We start from the raw sequence: 20,975 nt of genomic DNA on the forward strand, positions 1-20,975 counted from the left end.
CATCCACTATAATCAGTTCGAGACTACAAGTAGTATCAGTGGTGGATATTATTCAATTCAGTTCAATTCAGTTTTATTTATATAGTGCCAAATCACAACAGCAGTCACCTCAAGGCGACTACTTGACAAAAGTCTTGAGCCACTGCTTCTTTCTTTATCTTTTGCTTCCAATGAACCAGGCACTCTTATAGTTTTTCAAAGTGATCTTCAGCAGTCGTTCTCCACACTTTCTGAAGATCTTTTAAAATATTTCTTTGGACATTGGCAGATTTTCCACTTGTTTTCATTCCAGTCCTTGTACCTGACCACTTTCAGAGGAATATTTGTTTCTGTGTGTGTGTTTGTTTGTTTGTTTGTTTGTTTGTTTGTTTGTTTGTTTGTTTGTTTGTTTGTTTGTTTGTTTGTTTGTTTGTTTGTTGAACCAGTTAACAGTGACCAACAAGACATTCAGGCAAAACAGGCACAACTAAAGATATCAACCAGTGTTGATTTACAGATGCCTAAAGACGCCTACAATTTTAAATATATCTTTAGGCACTTTGTTACTGCAGATTACCACAAACGCACATAATTTCTTCAATTAAAAAAAACAGCAATGATAACACAGCTTAACAGACATAATTTTGTGTTTTTCCACAAAAAACTCTTAGCCAGAAACATGCCATATCATCCACCCATCAGCAAGGAAACACCGGCCACAATTCCACGTGAGAGTGAGAGAGAAAGAAAGAGAGAAACTACAGAAAGAAAAGGCAAAGAGGAGAGGCATGCATGACTACTTCCATGTATGTTTGAACACGTTTAAGTAGCCGCTCCATAGTGTAGTGGTTTACACATTTGCCTAACAAGCAAAAAAATACACAAATTCCTTTGGGGTTGTGTGAGGTAGAGCATTTCCTGTAAACATTCCACAAAAAAGCATGTGGAGCTATCTGCTGTGAGCTCTTGTGAATATGATTAATAGAGTGGCTAAAAATGGCATTATTTTTTTCCTGCACATGTCTCAATAAAACCCTGCACCTATTTTCCATTTTGCTAACAAAATACAAAAAATTCTTCATTCAGTATATATGAATATCTGATATTTTAATAATTCTATTTATAATTTTTCTGTTTTATATTGGTCTAATAGTAGCTCTGTTATTGTTGTCGAGATAGTTTACTTACTAAATAGTAAATACTTTTTTTTATTTAAATACTTTTAAAAAAAGTTTTAAAATCTAAATTGTCCATAGGTGTGAATGCGGGAGTGAATGTGAGTGCGAATGGTTGTCTGTCCCTGTGTGTTAGCCCTGCGACAGACTGGCGACCTGCCCAGGGCGTACCCTGCCTCTCGCCCTATGACAGCTGGGATAGGCTCCAGAGGATAAGCGGAAGCGAATGGATGGATGGATGCTTTATATATCAATGGACACTTTTATTACATTTTTATTGTTTATTATTGATAAAAATAACATATTTTTTAATATCTTCAGTATATTTATATATAGACTTTTTTTTAGATATTGTAATAATATATACAATCAATCAATTCAATGTGCAACTACCAGAGGTAAAACTCATTATCTGGATGCAGTATTTTTACTGTCAGATATCAATATACCTGAGAAACAAAAAACATCTGAGTACCAAATTAAAAGCCTCCACATTAACCGCGCACCTGAGAGTCTGAAATCAGGGGAAAAGCCCCCGGTCGAGCTACCTTGCAGACACGCGAGAGCGCGCCTAGTTGATAGAGAGCACCAGCCTTCACACAGCAAACCGACACAGTTCCAACTGCCCTCACCTAACCACGTGCCTCCGCTTAGAGCTTCTCCTTTACGTAGTTTTTGCGCGCGCAGTTTCCGGCTGTGAGAAGCGTCAGGTGAAGCGGAAGTGAAGTGAAGAGGCTTGTACTGCTTACCTGTCGTCAGTCAAACTGACAGAGAAGAAACAAGGGAAAAAAAGTAAGTTAAAGATAAAAAAGTAATTTAAGTACACAAGGAGTTGTTTTATGTGTGTGCCTGCTGTTTCCGGTCTGTTCTACCTGTCTGCTCTACCTGGATACCTACAGGGTTAGGTTTAGTAAAAGAAGACCAGTTTTACCAGGAAACGTTCTTACAGTTTAATGTTTACTCCCTTATAAACGGCAGTTTTATTTTTTCTGGCTCCCAAACTGAAGAGTAGGACCCCCCAGAGGGTCACGGGCAGAGGGATATGTGGGTTAAGGGAATAAATATTTGTTTATTAAAATATGTGTACACAAAAAAAAAAAAAAATACTTTACAAGACATCTGACAGTTTGTTCGGGTTTTTGTTTTTTTAAAGATATTTTTCCATATATATATATATATATATATATATATATATATATAATTAAACTTACATGCTGCCTATTTTGGCCTTGGCCATAGGGTTAGATAGGGTTGGGTAGGGTTGCTCATGTTGTGGAGAATCTGTGACATCTAATTAGTGTTAATGGGCTATCGTTAGCTGTTAATCAGCTGTGAGTGACTGCTTCTCTGTGCTGCTGGGTTTATGTTACGTCTGAAATTAATAAGATTAATTATACTAGTTTATTGCCATTGGACCTAGTCATATGTGACCAGAATCTTATGAAAAATAATCAGCACTTCGTTGTGGAGGTAACAGAAGCAAGAAATCTGTGCTAATTTCTAGCAAAAGCTCCTCATTTACATCTAAAACCTCTTTAAAGACAACCCAGCTCCTAAATAACTAAAACCTAAAGGACTTCTGCCAAAAATCTGACTGTTCTTATTAATGACTAACTAACCAAGACAAGTTAATCCTGTCTGATGACTATAGCATGGATCAAAACCATAAACCACTAGAAACTACTAAGAGGAACTCCATCATCAAGAACAGCCAGAGAACTGACCAAACCAAGAAACATTCCCAGCTTGACCATCATAACTGTGTTTTACTATCCTACATCAAACCATCGTGTTCACATTAAGCTATTTACCTTGTTGTTGTGAGCAGTTGTGATGTCATGCTCCTTGTATACCTACGCCCACTTGTGGTAACTGTAGCCTCTCTCATTGTATTAATCAAGCTAATCCACATACCTATCTCACTAGATAGGTTTGTGGATAAATGTTGCAATGACCATTATAAATAACACCAAAACTAAACTTAATTACAAAGCTGTTGTTTTGCTATTTTTTTTTTGTCAAGTATATCAAAAGTAATGCAGAACCTATTAAAATATGATAAATTTATATATAACACGATCTAGTTCATGACACACATGGTGGAATTTAAGCTTCCTGTAAGCCATATACTAATCCAAGGTCTCAGAATTTTATGTTGGACTTCAGCTACATTTTCAAAATGCCATATTCCTGAGGTCATAGTAATAAATATTTTGATTAAAAATTTGAATGACATAGGTTAAATAGTTCTCTAGATATAGCTATTTAAAAAATAGCTCAATTGAAAGGCTTGAAAAGACTTGAAATTACCCCTTCAACGTTTTTATGAGCAAATCACAGGGAAATCACAGATCATCAGTTGACATGCAGTGACTTTGGAACCCTCCCTAGTGACCTATTTAGACATCTCTTTAACAAACTGTACCATCTTAAAGTCCAAAGGAACATTGTTGCAGGCATAAGGAACACCCATAGCCAACCAAAAAAACAATTAAAATCCTGTATAACCGCTCCAAAGATGAGTCAAACTTCTATGTAGATGATCACAGTCTAATTACCAGAACTTCTGACCAACAACTAGAACATAAAGGAATGTTTCAACCTCCTTAGACACTAATTAAACTTGCATGATTGACTAGAATTGTCTAAAAAGAGCAATAGAACTTCCATACACAGGTAGATTCTGTCTGAAAGATGGCTATAACTAACACCACCTCAGTGCTAGCCCTGTGGAGTCTAACTGAAGCCACTGGATTCACGTTCAGAATGGAGGATTGGGCGGTTTCTCGGAGTCAGTGTTTTCTCCATCAGTGCTGCAGGCTGTGATGGAGTCTAGGCGATGCTGCAGGAGCACTTGGCCATGTTGGCGTGTTGTTGGTCAGCGGCACGTTTGGATGTGCTGTTCAGGCTGTGTCATGTGTCAGGAATTTGCTGCTGCAGCAGGAGTGCATTTTAGCATGTCGGCAGACTGGTCACAGCTCTCTGACTCTCACTGCAGAGATTTCCTGGAAAGTCTTATGACATGTGACCTGAAGAAGAGTCATCTAATCTTAAAAATCAAATACAGAGAAAATGGGAAGAAAATTAATCTCTTACTGTTTTCAAAAGCAGAAATACAAATTCATTTTCTGGTATTAACTTTTAAAAATATATTTTTTAAATGTGAACACTGAGCTGCTGTTTTCAAATAAGAGTTCAAAGAATCCCCATGACTTGGTAGAGAATAAAACACGATCATAATGATATATGTGTGTGAATGATTCATTTAATTCTTTCTGGAAAAGAATGTAAAGGTCCTGCACCTGCAGACTTATGTGTCATATGTGTTATCATCTACAGGTTTAGACATCCATCAATTAATATTATGATAAATCATTAGAGGTGTGTGTGTGTGTGTGTGTGTGTGTGTGTGTGTGTGTGTGTGTGTGTGTGTGTGTTATACTATATATGAGAAAGATTCTATTTTCAGATATTTTGTTATATTTGTTTTCTCTGAGATAATTAAAACATTTTTGACTTTTTATTAATGTATTTAATATTTTAATTATATTTTATTTCATACTTAATATATTTTAGACTTTAATGTTTTAAGAGTAATAAGTTTTAAGACTTGTTTTAAATCTCTTTAAATACTAGAAAAAATTATTAATATTGTTTTTATTTAAATCTCTTTATATTTCAGATATGTTCTCTTTTTTTTTTGTCTGTGAACAAATTTAGTAGTTTAAAATTTATATATTTAAATAATAGACTTAATTTTGATATTGTGAAAATCACATTTTATAAATGTTACACACAAATGTAAAAATTAGAGGGTTTAACTACACAAATATTTATGTTCTAAAAAATTTGTTTGTATTGGCAAAAGTTTCTAAAAAACAAAATTTGCTTTTACCACTGCAGTTACAGAAGTTTTGTCTGTTTTCTATTTTAAGGTAAATAAATCCAAATATAGAAAGTAGGGGCAAAAAAATATTCAGTGCATTAATTGGGTAGTCCTCCTTAATGGAAATTTATTTGGATATGCACATAAGTGTTGCTGACATTACACTAATGGATTAGTTATTGGCCAGGAAGCTGCGTAAAAAGGGAATTCCTTTTATGTCACAGAAAAGCTCATATCTGTCCTTATTTCTTCTTGTTCTGGACTGAATGTTCCTCTTCAGCTCGTTTCAGCCGTGAGCAAAATGATTGTTTTTTTTTTTCTAATAAGTAAACATGTCCCTTAAAATAACGTGCCAGTTATCAGCATAAATGAGCTTTTGAGCCTCACAGTGAAAGCGTAATGGGAAGTTTGTTTGCTGCAGATGGAGATAAGATAAGATCAATTAAAGTGAACAGTGAGCTCATTGATGAATGTTACTCTTCGGTTTGTTGCCAGGATGATAACTTTTCAAGCTGTTGAGGAAGGTAGGGTGGAAGGGGGCAGCTTTGAATGAGCTGCTGATGCCTTTAATGAGCCATGTAATTTGGGTGTTTGCAGTGAGTAACCCAATCCCATCCAACCTGAAGTCTGAGGCCAAGAAAGCTGCCAAGATCCTGAGAGACTTCACCGAGATCTCCAGCAGAAATGGGCCAGACAAACTCATCCCCGGTAACAACCTGTCATATTGTCAGCTTTATATACTGAGGGCTAGTCCAGTGCTCTTTAAATACTTGGGTTTTCTAATTATTATTATTATTAACCTTTATTTAACCAGGAAAAGTCCCATTGAGATTAAAAACCTCTTTTGCAAGGGAGTCCTGGCCAAGAGGCGACAACACGTTGAAATTACAAAGTTACATACATATTATAAATAACAATTACATTTTAAAAACATTTTTCTCTGGCTCTCTCAATCTGGACTTAAAAGCATTTAATGAAATAAGATCTGCTATCTTCCAGTCTTTTTGCATCATGTTCCATGTGAAAGGGGCAGCATAAGTAAAAGCCCTCTTTCCCAGTTCAGTTCTGGCAAATGGAACATTGAGCAATAAAAGATCGCTTGAACGCAGGCTGTAAGAAACAGTACTTCTCCGTGTGAGCAGATCGCAAATGTAGGTGGGCATTTGTCCAAGCAGGGCCTTATAAATAAAGATGCACCAGTGAGCAAACCTCCTGGAGGACAACGAAGGCCATCCCACTCGAGCGTACAGATCACAATATATTTTAAAATGTGAAGTATTTTACTGTAGTGTAGCTAAAAGTGTGTACTCTACCATATTTTTGTTGTAGCTCACGTAATAGCTAAGGCTGAGGGTCTGGCCATCATCTCTGTCATCAAGGCAGGCTTCATGATCACAGCCAGAGGAGGCAGCGGAGTAGTAATCGCCAGGCTTCCTGACAAACGTAAGATCACCACTCCTTCCATGCTCTGTAAAGGTTTGGAATTTTGCACAGGCAACTGTCGGTGTGTTTCAAAAAATATAAACTTTAATTAAGAAGGCTGCTCAGGTAAGTCACCAGATGCCAAAATATGTGGAGACTTATGTTGTCTTTCTTTTTTTCATCTGTCAGATAGAACAAAGCCGTGCTCGATCAAGCCACAATTGTTTTGCTCCTTCCAACCAGCACTTCAGCCTCATTGACAAATAAAATGATTCACTCACAAGCATCAAACTCCAGTCCTGAGAAATTAAGCTATTCCAGAAAAAAAAATTAAATGCGATTGAGGCATCAGCAGTACTAGCATGGTGTTCCGCAAAGCACGATTCTGAGTCCTCTATTGTTTGTTTTTACTTGTGGATATAACAGTTTGTTTTTCTACACAAAATAAATATGGTTTTGCAAGCTTGTATTTGTCTGAAGGATATAAGCACCAAAAGTCTGGAGAAATTGAAGACATTTTACAACAGAATTTAACATTTTTACAGCTTGCTTCAAAAAGTAGATTTGGTTTTTATAGCTAATTCCCCCCTTTATACAATTTTAGTGCTGTGAATTATAAAATCACCAGTTTAAATTGTATAAAGGCTTAAAGTTCGCATTTTATGCCATTATGTTCTTTGAAAGATTGATAGTGGCACAGTGGCTGTAGCTACTAGCTGTCTGCTAGGCTTCATGTTAGCTAATTGGAGTCCAATTAAACCCTGGTCTATGTTTGTACTGTTGGCACCTTTTGGGGGCATTTCGAATCCAAATATCTGAGGAAAATTACTTGCTGTGCAGTACTACGAGGACAGTCCAAGAACTCTGTGCTTAAACTGTAGTGGAATTCTTGGAATTTATATGCTCTTATCTCTTAGCATGTGTCTGTGTGATGTAACAGTTGTACAAAGCAACTGAACTTCAAAAAAAAAAAAAGATTGTAATCAATTGTAGATGGCATTTTGACAGTAGTATACTTTTGTTACCCTTCCAAGTAAAGTCTTTGTATGTTTGTAGAAACATGTTGCTTCTGGAATTTATCTGCATGATTGATCTGAGTGACTGAATTATTATTCCTCTGTTATTTGATTGTCACAAAGTATAAGATGAGTACACATTTTTTTTTGTGTTCTAGAAAGTCTGTACTCTTTATTAGTAAGGTAAAGAGAGTTCAACAGCAGAGGTGTCATGTTGGAGGAGGAAATAATAGCTGTTTTTTAATCATGGATTTAGCCGCAGTCTACGAAGCAATTCTTGTGATTTGCTGCTGTTTGCCTGTTGTCCTGTTTTTTCTTCTTATTTGGTTCAGTTTTTGCTGTTTTTGATCTTCCTGAGTCTCTCAATAATCCTTTTGTTGTTTTGTTTTGTCTTGTGACATTTTGGGCTCCTGCGGTTAAAAACCAGGCCTCCCTGCAGTGTTGGGAGTGTGCTGTAGTCATCTGACACACCGGCGGTGGCGGATGTTTGAGTTTGCCGTGGTGCCAGAACCCACCGAGGGTCACATGGGCCTTACTGAGTGGTGCCACCACCCCTGCTCTTCTTCTTCAGGCTCTTTTGTTGGTTTTCTGGATTTTCACATTAAAGGAGCAGTTCACCACATCTGAAAACACTGGCACCAGCAGTGTGAATAATCCATCCTGGCTTCAGCCATAAATATTATCCATGCTTGAGCTTTATTCTGTGTGTTTTTGTGTCTGCAGGCTGGTCAGCACCTTCAGCTATTGGCATCGCTGGTCTGGGTGGAGGCTTCGAAATCGGGGTGGAGGTATAATCCCAAATCTTATAATTTTATTTATTTGATTTCTGATTTGCGTTCCAAGACGAAACATTTGTATTTGTGTTGAATTTAGGGGTTCACAATAATTGCCATAAATGTATCAATAGTGTTTTTAAAGGTTGTGAATGCAGCGGTTTGCATCACTGAGATGTCAATTTGTCCTTTAATGCACCACATCCCTTTTTGGAAAGCAGAAGTAAAAGCAAATTTTCTGGTCCCCCCTCAGGTGTCAGACTTGGTGATCATCCTGAATTACCGGAGGGCCGTCGAAGCCTTCACAAAGGGTGGGAACTTGACGCTTGGCGGGAACGCCACTGTCGCCGTGGGACCTGTTGGAAGGTGAGTCTACTCCCCACCTCTCCTAACACAATCTGTCTGTCTGTCTTTTAATTGCCTTGAATGCTTTCTGTTTATGTAAATTACAGCTTAGGTTTGATTGTCCTATTCTGCTTAGAGATTTATGAGACATTTAATGACAGTTTGTGTTTTGAGGCCTGAAGCAGATAGCCAAACTGTCTGAGGTGGGGAAAAAAATCACCCGTGATTTACTTTAGAGGCCAATTAAGATGTTGAGGTTAATTTTAGAATAAGGTGGTTTCAGGGTGGGTTAACCGGTTTTGGTGCTCATGTATTGGCAGGTGTTTGTGGGCGTGGCGAGTTACATGTCAGTCGGTTCATTCTCAATAAATGTTACAGACAGACAACAAATGGTAGCCAGAGCTGAATTAGTTTGAAGAAGATGGTCAGTTGTTACAGTTAGTTTATGTGTGAGTGTATATGGTACTATGAAATTAGTCACATACACAGTGATTGAATAACCCGCAACCAGCTATAGTTTTACAGACACAGCAGGAAATAAACCTAAAGAAGACTGCAGGTCCTTGGAGAAACCAAGGACTGTGATTTTTATATATATATATATATATATATATACACATTCCCCTATACTATGCTGGGGTTTTGTAGCCAGAAGTGGCCATCTTTGGATGAGAGATTGAAAAGCTAAGGTATCAACTAGCGCCAGCTAACTGTACTAGCAAGCTACATTACAGAGGTACAAACTGCTAAATAGTCATAACAGCCAATAAAAAGCTATAGCTTCACTCACAAAAGCTGGAACACAGATTTATTGGTCATTGAAGCAAGTTTTGCAGTTTTTTCTATTTTGCTATTTGATTGTGTTTTTTGTTTTTTTGGTTGTTTTTTTTGGGGGGGGGGGGGGGGGGGTAGTTATGAACCAACTTGCAGCTTGGTTTGTTTGGTTTTTGTTTTTATTTATTTCTTGTTTGTTTTTGTTTTTTTTCATCCAGTAAAACAAATCTGTGCTTGGAAAAACATTTATTTATTTATTTTTGTGCAGAAAAAATGTTTTTAAAATTAAAAAGAGCATAGGACCCAGGATCATGTTCTGTGAAACATATCACTAGTGCTAATTAACCGGTCATTAGGTGTTAATGTTTTCAAATTCTGAAATTTTACTTGACCATTTAAACTTCACCTTTGCCAGTTTGATCAATAGAATAAATTCTGCTTGTTAGGAACGTGGAGGCTGATGTGGCTCTGCGGAGTACTGCAGCTGTGTACACCTACTGCAGGTCCAGAGGTTTGTTTGCAGGTATTTCTCTGGAGGGATCCTGCCTCATTGAACGCAAAGAAACCAACCGCAAGTATGGGGGGAAAAAACACGAATCAATCTGCTGCATGTCAGAAGTTTAACTAGTTCTCTCTTTTCCAAACAAGTGCTTGTCTTTAATCCAGTAGTGTTGTTGCAGATTCTACTCCCAAGACATCCGCGCATCTGCCATTTTGAATGGTGATGTGGAACCGCCGTCAGAGTGCTATGACCTCTACCACATCCTAGATGTCTACACTGAGGCCTACACCACCGACTGGACAAGCAAGAACTTGCAAACTAGGGTACGCAAACCAAAAGCTTAACTCAAAAAGGAAAGGCAGCTATGTGTGAAGTGAGGATGGTTTCAAATGATGCCCTAAATAGTTTCCAGTGTGCTCACTAAAGGGTAGGTGAGTGCAGGCAGCTCAGTTCAGCACACAGATTTTTCTAATACAAAGCCATGCTGTTGGAATAGAGGCAGTATGCAGTTTAGCATCCATCTAAAATACCCTGACAATTACTGTGCTTTATTTTTTACATAGTGGTTCAATAGTGTATTGGTTTATGCATTTGCCTAACAAACAAACAATGGAGACACAAATTAAGTGTAGCTCAGTGACTGTTATACTGAATGTCATGTGATTTATTTTTTTTTAATTTATTTATTTTTTGCCTTTATCTAATATGCAGTACATAAAATGTACATTTGTGTTTGTCTCCAGTCATCCGTTCGCCCAGCCAGACCACCAGCTCCGATCCAGTCAAAGCCACCAAGCTACTCCGAGGTGTCAGCAGCCAGTGCCGGTAAAGCTCAGAAATACAACTGTTCAGGTGCTATTAATTTATGGACGAAATTGTCTGTAATGGGGTGTGTGTCTGTGTGTTTTTGCATCTATGTGTCTGAGTACAGGAGCTGGAGTAAGGACTAAAAACACTCTCTACCCAAGTGTCTCTGTCTATAAATCTGAAACCTCAAGTGAGTTTTACATTAACTTTCATTATTTACTCCTTACCAGCTATTCTTTTTTTTTTTTTTTTTTTTTTTCTTTCATTGTCATTTTGTGAGGACCGCTGTGACTCCTTGAGCTCACTTTCAAACTCAGAGGCCTCTGACTTGGTTTTGTTGCCCATGTTAGTAACTGGTTTTGGGTCTGGAGAATTCAAATCAACCAATTAGTACAAACATATTTTTCTTTTCTTTGGGTTTTTGCTTGCATCTTATTATAGTCAGAATTTGTCATTTTTCTTTTTCTTTTTTTTTTTATCCTTTTTGTTGTCATTTTGTTTTAAACCATTTTGCGTCCCATTTCAGGCAGATTTCCATGCCTTTTGTGGCCGTATTGTGTTTCTGTGGTCAGTTTGTGTCCCTTCATAATTGTTTAGCACGGCATTGTGGTTGTAATGGACGGCTTAACAACATCCTGGGGTTTTTTTGCTCGAGAAATGGTTAAACTGATGCAAAACAAAAAGAACAAAAGTTGTTCGTGCTCATTTTGTATCCCTTTTCTTTCAGTTTGTCAACTCTCCATGTGGTTGTTTAGCATCGTTTTCAGTCATTTTGTCTCCCATTTGTATTTACCTTGTTTTGTATCTTCATGTGGTCACATGGCACACCGTGTATTCAAGTCTGTTATTAACCCACGACCTTGATGCAGCCAGTACCAAAACCCATTAATAATCCTAGTGTTTTGTGTATGTACGTATGTGCGTGTGCATACTTCGGCGACACACACCTGTTCAAACAGGTACGTTGCGGGGACCTGACCCCTTTGTGTTGATAAAAGAGTCCTCCAAGGTAAATGATTAATTTTATGGTGAAGACGTGGTTTAAGGTCAGTGAGTCTTCAGCAAATTAATGTAAGTCAGTATGATTGCTTGTGCAGTGACATTAATATATTGTTATCAACTTTGGGGCTGCAGCTCTCTCTAGTGTTCACAGCACATATCTGCAACTTAAACTGCAGCGCTATTTATTTTAAATAAGTTCTTTATTTAAACACTAATGAATAAATTTTAATGGAGGAAGATGGAAAAAGAGCATTAGTCTTTCATATTTCTTGTTTGAGAACTTATTTGTGTGAATGCTTGAAAAGCATTCACAGTATTGTTATTCGAATCTTTATTATTAGTGTGAATGCTTGAAAAGCATTCACAGTAACTAGAAAGTGCATTTTCTGAAGAAACTGCAGTGTGAATGCTTGAATCTGAATGTATGCACTGAAATGAATTAATTGCTGAATTTTGAGTTAAAAATATTGAATGAGATTAAAAAAAAACAAAAAAAAAAAACGAATTTAACCTGAAAACAAAGGTGCTGAACTGCTAAAAGCTGAAGGTTACACAGAAGAAGGAGTTGGAAAAAAACTGAAAATGTTTTAAATGTAAATTAGAAAACCCTAAGAAATGAGAAAAGAACATTTAGAGTCAGAAAACATCTGAATGAATATTAAAAGGTCATATTCTTTGAATCACTGAATGACTCAAATGTGATCCCTCCACTTTGATCCACACAGTTTAAAAAGTTTAAATGCCTGAGCTTTGAAAGATACGGTGTTGGAAAGAGAACAATAATGGCGACAATTTGAGGGTAAAATGATGGCCGTAACACTGTGGACACAGCAGCAGTTGAAAGAGAAGTGTTTAAGATGAATCTTGGCAGAGTGAGAGAGAGAGCTCGTTAAGCAGGCAGGTGTGAGCCTGGTTGCTATAGTGACCGCACCCAATGGCTCCATACACACGCACACAGACATGCACCTCACTTTTGCTGCTTAAAATGAACAGAAAAGTCAGGCCGAAACAAATCGTTCCCATATGAAAAGTACAAGTCGTATTGACAAAATTCTTTCACCGTGAGCGACAGCAATGTCTAGTCTACTGAATTCTCAGTTTTCATGCCTGTGGAGTTTATTATATGGACGTGGTGACAGTGGAAAGACACCATGCTCTTCTGATTTTCAAAAGAACCTTCTGAGCCATTTTAACATTAGAGTCTATGGAAGAGTTGGAGGGAGGAGGCTGTGCATTGGTGACATTTATGAAAGAACCATAACACCTAGGACAATAGTAAACACATTGGATGAAAGAGGACAGCCATGGCTACGTTTTGAGGGTAAAATCATACCTGTAGAGCAAACGCTGCGGACACAGCAGCAGTTTTAAAAAAGATTTTAAGATTAATTTTTTTGCTCCTCTCACTCTAGCAGTTGAGCTGCCTCACTCTAGCCCCAACATTCCGTCCCATACACACCCATTATAAACTCTGAAACGGGTGAAAAAACATCATGAAACTTAAACTGGAACTGAAGAAAAAGTATAATAGATATTGAAAAGATAAATACAAGTTGAATAGTTGAATGTCTTGTCTTCGTTTTAAAGTTTGAATGGTGGCTCTATGTCAATGTATGTGGAAGTAGTAAGAGTTTAAAAATGAGTAAGTTGAATGAGGATTTGAAGGGTCTCCCCATTGAAATACATGGGAAATTTTGGGAAATTTTTGTTGAATAAAGTTGAATAAAATTAAAAATATAAATGTTAAAAATGAGAAAAATAGAAGCAGTCATGTCCAAAAGAAGAGGAATCTAATGGTGTTTGAATGGTTTTTCTAAGTTGAACGGTTTTGAAGGAGTAGGAGTACAAAAAACGTACGGAATACAGAATAAAATAGAATAAAGATTAGAAGAACAATACTGTGAATGCTTTTCAAGCATTCACACTAACTAGAAAGTTTATTCTGTATTCCGTACGTTTTTTGTAATCCTATAACTTCAAAACCGTTCAACTTAGAAAAACCATTCAAACACCGTTAGATTCCTATTCTTTTGGACAACACTGCTTCTATTTTTCATATTTTTAACATTTATATTTTTAATTTTATTCAACTTTATTCAACAAAAATTTATAATGTATTTCAATGGGGAGACCCTTCAAATCCTCATTCAACTTACTCATTTTTAAACTCTTACTACTTCCACATACATTGACATAGAGCCACCATTCAAACTTTAAAACGAAGACAAGACATTCAACTATTCAACTTGTATTTATCTTTTCAATATCTATTATACTTTTTCTTCAGTTCCAGTTTAAGTTTCATGATGTTTTTTCACCCGTTTCAGAGTTTATAATGGGTGTGTATGGGACGGAATGTTGGGGCTAGAGTGAGACAGCTCAACTGCTAGAGTGAGAGGAGCAAAAAAATTAATCTTAAAATCTTTTTTAAAACTGCTGCTGTGTCCACAGCGTTTGCTCTACAGGTATGATTTTACCCTCAAAACGTAGCCATGGCTGTCCTCTTTCATCCAATGTGTTTACTATTGTACTAGGTGTTATGGTTCTTTCATAAATGTCACCAATGCACAGCCTCCTCCCTCCAACTCTTCCATAGACTCTAATGTTAAAATGGCTCAGAAGGTTCGTTTGAAAATCAGAAGAGCATGGTGTCTTTCCACTGTCACCACGTCCATATAATAAGCTCCACAGGCATGAAAACTGAGAATTAGGTAGACTAGACATTGCTGTCGCTCACGGTGAAAGAATTTCGTCAATACGACTTTTACTTTTCATATGGGAACGATTTGTTTCGGCCTGACTTTTCTGTTCATTTTAAGCAGCAAAAGTGAGGTGCATGTCTGTGTCCGTGTGTATGGAGCCATTGGGTGCGGTCACTATAGCAACCAGGCTCACACCTGCCTGCTTAACGAGCTCTCTCTCTCACTCTGCCAAGATTCATCTGAAACACTTCTCTTTCAACTGCTGCTGTCTCCACAGTGTTACAGCCATCATTTTACCCTCAAAACGTCGCCATCGTTGTTCTCTTTCCAACATCTTGTCTTTCAAAGCTCAGAGATGTAAACTTTTTAAACTGTGTGGATCCAAGTGGAGGGATCACATTTTAGTCATTCAGTGATTCAAAGAATATGACCTTTTAATATTCTTTCAGATGTTTTCTGACTCTAAATGTTCTTTTCTCATTTCTTAGGTTTTTCTAATTTACAATTAAAACATTTTCAGCTTTTTTCCAACTTCTTCTTCTGTGTAACCTTCAGCTTTTAGCAGTTCAGCACTGTTGTTTTCAGGTTAAATTCAGTTTTTTTTTTTTTTTTTTTTTTATCTCATTCAAAATTTTTAACTCAAAATTCAGCAATTAATTCATTTCAGTCCATACATTCAGATTCAAGCATTCACACTGCAGTTTCTTCAGAAAATGCACTTTCTAGTTATTATATTTAGTGTGAATGCTTGAAAAGCATTCACAGTATTGTTCTTCTAATCTTTATTCTATTTTATTTATTATTCTGTATTCCGTACGTTTTTTGTAATCTATCTCCTTCAAAACCGTTCAACTTAGAAAAACCATTCAAACACCGTTAGATTCCTATTCTTTTGGACATGACTGCTTCTATTTTTCTCATTTTTAACATTTATATTTTTAATTTTATTCAACTTTATTTAACAAAAATTTATAATGTATTTCAATGGAGAGACCCTTCAAATTCTCATTCAAATTCCTCCTCTTTAAACTGTATCTACTTCAACATACGTTCACACAGAGCCTCCATTCAAACTTTAAAACGAAGACAAGACATTCAACTATTCAACTTGTATTTATCTTTTCAATATCTATTATACTTTTTCTTCAGTTCCAGTTTAAGTTTCATGATGTTTTTTCAGCCGTTTCAGAGTTTATAATGGGTGTGTATGGGACGGAATGTTGGGGCTAGAGTGAGACAGCTCAACTGCTAGAGTGAGAGGAGCAAAAAAATTAATCTTAAAATCTTTTTTAAAACTGCTGCTGTGTCCGCAGCGTTTGCTCTACAGGTATGATTTTACCCTCAAAACGTAGCCATCGCTGTCCTCTTTCATCCAATGTGTTTACTATTGTACTAGGTGTTATGGTTCTTTCATAAATGTCACCAATGCACAGCCTCCTCCCTCCAACTCTTCCATAGACTCTAATGTTAAAATGGCTCAGAAGGTTCGTTTGAAAATCAGAAGAGCATGGTGTCTTTCCACTGTCACCACGTCCATATAATAAACTCCACAGGCATGAAAACTGAGAATTTGGTAGACTGGACATTGCTGCCGCTCACGGTGAAAGAATTTTGTCAATACGACCTATACTTTTCATTTGGGAGCGATTTGTTTAGGGCTGACGTTTCTGTTCATTTTAAGCAGCAAAAGTGAGGCGCATGTCTGTGTACGTGTGTATGGAGCCATTGGGTGCGGTCACTATAGCAACCAGGCTCACACCTGCCTGCTTAACGAGCTCTCTCTGCCTGCCACTGTGCCAAGATTCATATTAAACACTTCTCTTTCAACTGCTGCTGTGTCCACAGTGTCACAGCCATCATTTTACCCTCAAAACGTCGCCATCGTTGTTCTTTTTCCAACATCTTGTCTTTCAAAGCTCAGAGATGTAAACTTTTTAAACTGTGTGGATCAAAGTGGAGGGATCACATTTGAGTCATTCAGTGATTCAAAGAATATGACCTTTTAATATTCTTTCAGATGTTTTCTGACTCTAAATGTTCTTTTCTCATTTCTTAGGTTTTTCTAATTTACAATTAAAACATTTTCAGTTTTTTTCCAACTCCTTCTTCTGTGTAACCTTCAGCTTTTAGCAGTTCAGCACCTTTGTTTTCAGGTTAAATTCGTTTTTTTTTTTGTTTTTTTTTAATCTCATTCAATATTTTTAACTCAAAATTCAGCAATTAATTCATTTCAGTGCATACATTCAGATTCAAGCATTCACACTGCAGTTTCTTCAGAAAATGCACTTTCTAGTTATTATTATTATTATATTTTATCTATTCCGTACGTTTTTTGTAATCCTATAACTTCAAAACCGTTCAACTTAGAAAAACCATTCAAACACCGTTAGATTCCTATTCTTTTGGACAACACTGCTTCTATTTTTCATATTTTTAACATTTATATTTTTAATTTTATTCAACTTTATTCAACAAAAATTTATAATGTATTTCAATGGGGAGACCCTTCAAATCCTCATTCAACTTACTCATTTTTAAACTCTTACTACTTCCACATACATTGACATAGAGCCACCATTCAAACTTTAAAACGAAGACAAGACATTCAACTATTCAACTTGTATTTATCTTTTCAATATCTATTATACTTTTTCTTCAGTTCCAGTTTAAGTTTCATGATGTTTTTTCACCCATTTCAGAGTTTATAATGGGTGTGTATGGGACGGAATGTTGGGGCTAGAGTGAGGCAGCTCAACTGCTAGAGTGAGAGGAGCAAAAAAATTAATCTTAAAATCTTTTTTAAAACTGCTGCTGTGTCTGCAGCGTTTGCTCTACAGGTATGATTTTACCCTCAAAACGTAGCCATGGCTGTCCTCTTTCATCCAATGTGTTTACTATTGTCCTAGGTGTTATGGTTCTTTCATAAATGTCACCAATGCACAGCCTCCTCCCTCCAACTCTTCCATAGACTCTAATGTTAAAATGGCTCAGAAGGTTCGTTTGAAAATCAGAAGAGCATGGTGTCTTTCCACTGTCACCACGTCCATATAATAAGCTCCACAGGCATGAAAACTGAGAATTAGGTAGACTAGACATTGCTGTCGCTCACGGTGAAAGAATTTTGTCAATACGACTTTTACTTTTCATTTGGGAGCGATTTGTTTCGGCCTGACTTTTCTGTTCATTTTAAGCAGCAAAAGTGAGGCGCATGTCTGTGTACGTGTGTATGGAGCCATTGGGTGCGGTCACTATAGCAACCAGGCTCACACCTGCCTGCTTAACGAGCTCTGCCTGCCACTGTACCAAGATTCATCTTAAGCACTTCTCTTTCAACTGCTGCTGTGTCCACAGTGTTACAGCCATCATTTTACCCTCAAATTGTCGCCATTATTGTTCTCTTTCCAACACCGTATCTTTCAAAGCTCAGGCATTTAAACTTTTTAAACTGTGTGGATCAAAGTGGAGGGATCACATTTGAGTCATTCAGTGATTCAAAGAATATGACCTTTTAATATTCATTCAGATGTTTTCTGACTCTAAATGTTCTTTTCTCATTTCTTAGGGTTTTCTAATTTACATTTAAAACATTTTCAGTTTTTTTCCAACTCCTTCTTCTGTGTAACCTTCAGCTTTTAGCAGTTCAGCACCTTTGTTTTCAGGTTAAATTTGTTTTTTTTTTTTGTTTTTTTTTAATCTCATTCAATATTTTTAACTCAAAATTCAGCAATTAATTCATTTCAGTGCATACATTCAGATTCAAGCATTCACACTGCAGTTTCTTCAGAAAATGCACTTTCTAGTTTTTATTAATGTTTTCACAGCTGTAGATTAATTTTCTCCAGATTCATTAGCCGTGACTCAAATTGATGTTTTGTTTCTCTTTCAGGTAAGTTTGCCTCCAGAAACTCTCAGATGAACGGTATGAATATTTGACACATCTCACACAAAAAATTAGTCTAGTTAACAAGAAAGTTGAGGTGCTGTGCAAAAGTTAAATAAAAGTCAAATGAAATGATCTGCAAATTTCATAAACCCATATTTTATTCACAATAAAGCATAAAAAACACATCAAATGTTTAAACTGGAAAAAAAAAAAAACATAAGCACATTTTATATTTGATGGCAGCACCTCTTCATTTAACAGTAGTCCATAAAACTAGGAATTGTGGCAATGTATTGCCTGGTAGAAGATTCTAGCTGCTCAGTAGTGCTGAGTCTTTTTTTCCCCCAAGGTTTAGCATTGTCTAGATAAAATGTGTAAAAATATATGTTGCTTTAAAACTTTTAGATACCTTCAGCACTGATGGTGCCTTTCCACATGTGCAAGTTGCCGGTTCCAAAGGCACTCATGTACCCCCATACCTCTTGGACTAAATAGTGATAAGGAGCCTGTTTATCAAAGTTCTCTTAAGTTCCCAGGTTGTAGTGCCCATATACTAGAATTTCAAGAATTTCAAATTTGGATTCGTCTGTCCACAAAACAGTTTTCTACTCTGCCTCGATCCCCTTTAATTTAACTTTGGTCTAGACAAGACATGGATTATGTTCAGATTTGTGGATGGCACAGTGAGTGTTCCTTAGTCCTTGCAGTGATTTCCATGACAGCACTGCCACCTGAGGGCCTGAAGATCATAGGCATCCAATATTGATTTTCAGCCTTGTCCCTTAATTTTTTCCCAGATTCTCTTAAGCTTTTGATGTTTTTATGTAATTTAGAGAATGAGATTTTCTCATGATCTAATTAGATGAAAAATGTGCCTCCAGCTGTTTTTTTTTTTTAGTAACCCTTACTATTTCTTTCGTAACTAATTCAAAAGTAGCTTTTTTTCATGAAATAGTAAAATGTCTCAGTTTCAACATCTGTTTTCTATGTGTTATTGTAAATAAATATTAATATTCTGAATTGTACAACATAAATATATCAGACCTATGTTAAACAGTGAATTTGCAGTAAATTAAATCTGCTTTTGTCAAATGTTTGTTTTGTTTCTGTTTTACTTTCTTTGTTTTTGTTAATTGTAGCTTGGGGATCATCAGAGGGTGGAGCCACTGGGCTGATGGTTGTCACAGCGACACATCCCTTTGCAGGGGAGCAGCCAGGTGACCTCAGCTTTGTTCCAGGCGACCGTATCACTGTCATCACGAAGACAGACTCCCAGTATGATTGGTGGGAGGGGCAACTGGAAGATGGTCGGGTTGGGATCTTTCCTGCAAACTTTGTTACATATTGATACTACTCTCTGGGTGTCTGACAGAAAAACATCTGAAAGAACCAATATTGGGTAAAATGAGTTTGGAACGTGGTTGTTCTGTTAGGCGTAAACACTCCACTGCATGAATATACTTGTAAATGAATTAATAATCCTTCGGTTTTTCACATAGTAAATGTAATATTGGAAATTTTGAAACATTTGTCAGACAAAATACATTTTGACATATTTCACAAAAATATTTTAACTGGCATTTTTAACCATTTCAAATGTTTCACATTTAATATTGAAGTACCACTGTTTGGTTGTTTCTTGGTACAAATTTGAATCACAAAAAGACAACCACTTGGATTAAATGAAATCAACTATTCCATTATTATTGTGATTATTAGTTTCATCATCATAATTATTATTATTTACATTTAGTTTGAAATTGATTGGGAACTTTAGGCTGGTTGCCTAAAGGCTGGCTGCCAACAGAAGCGTTTGTTTGTTTGTTTTTCTTTTAGTTTAGTTTAGTTTCTTTTATAGTTTAAAGTCTTGATATTTTAAGATCAGTGGCACCACCAAAACTGCTGTAAAGTCTAAAAATTGAACAAAAAGTTGAAATTTAACTGTCAGCTGCTGTGATCAGGGAACTTTAAGGGGCTGTAAATTTCAACACCAACTGTTAGGCACTTTCTTTAGCTCTTTAAGTCAATGTGTTACAATTATCGTGGAGATGGTTATACTGACTTTGCTGCACCCTTGTTCTTTTTTTTTCTGCATGTAAATATGGTTATGCATGATGTTGTAATAATGTTAAATGGAGCGGGTTACAAGGTGGATGAAGGAATTTTTAAGGAGTTTAATATATGCATATCAGTTTAAATATTTTGTTTTTCTTCACTTTGCACTTTTTTAAAATGACATTTAAAGTATGAGTTTAGGGATCTGCTAATGTTTTAATCTTAACAATGTCTTCAGATTAATAATTGTGGTGTGGGTGGGTATTCTTTTTTGGGGGGGGGGGGGGGGGGGGGCTTTTTCATAGCTGTAGTACAATGTACTGTTTGGATCCTTTGCAAATGTTAATAAACCTTATGTGTTCTAAAATATGCGCTTGTTTTTATGCAGAGAGAACAACAGAAATTTTTTTTAAAAAGCTAACTGGGCTGACATTTGAATATTTCCTGCTTAATCTCACAGAAAAACATTACATTACTGAAATCCCTCACATCATCACAAATAGTCACATTTATTTAAAGTCATTGTCAATGACATCAAAGTAAAAACAATATTTATTTTTTTTATCACAAACTTGTTTACAGTAATACAATAATTTTTACTATTATGATTTTGTTACTGTGTATAATAATACATAGTGTCATAGTGTCTGCTCC

The 20,975-nt window shown here is 36.4% G+C and overlaps 1 protein-coding gene across 1 annotated transcript; it reads left to right on the forward strand.

Moving 5' to 3' along the window:
• The first annotated feature begins 1,677 nt into the window (after nt 1-1,677).
• sh3yl1 (SH3 and SYLF domain containing 1) lies at nt 1,678-20,604 on the forward strand. The gene is made up of 11 exons (XM_026157546.1): nt 1,678-1,946; nt 5,638-5,748; nt 6,370-6,483; nt 8,202-8,266; nt 8,505-8,617; nt 9,817-9,945; nt 10,051-10,195; nt 10,616-10,697; nt 10,804-10,869; nt 18,270-18,302; nt 19,406-20,604. Coding segments are annotated over exons 1-11 (1,068 nt in total). The 5' UTR covers nt 1,678-1,945; the 3' UTR covers nt 19,615-20,604.
• Nucleotides 20,605-20,975: the final 371 nt, after the last annotated feature.

This window comes from Astatotilapia calliptera, chromosome 23 (assembly GCF_900246225.1).
Source record: "Astatotilapia calliptera chromosome 23, fAstCal1.2, whole genome shotgun sequence".
Lineage (NCBI taxonomy): Eukaryota > Metazoa > Chordata > Actinopteri > Cichliformes > Cichlidae > Astatotilapia > Astatotilapia calliptera.

Bases quoted from the DNA above. Each gene is read 5' to 3' on its own strand.
- sh3yl1 (XM_026157546.1), top strand. The intron at 5,749-6,369 runs GTAACAACCTGT...TTTTTGTTGTAG, and splicing joins GCCAGACAAACTCATCCCCG to CTCACGTAATAGCTAAGGCT. The intron at 9,946-10,050 runs GTATGGGGGGAA...GTGTTGTTGCAG, and splicing joins CGCAAAGAAACCAACCGCAA to ATTCTACTCCCAAGACATCC.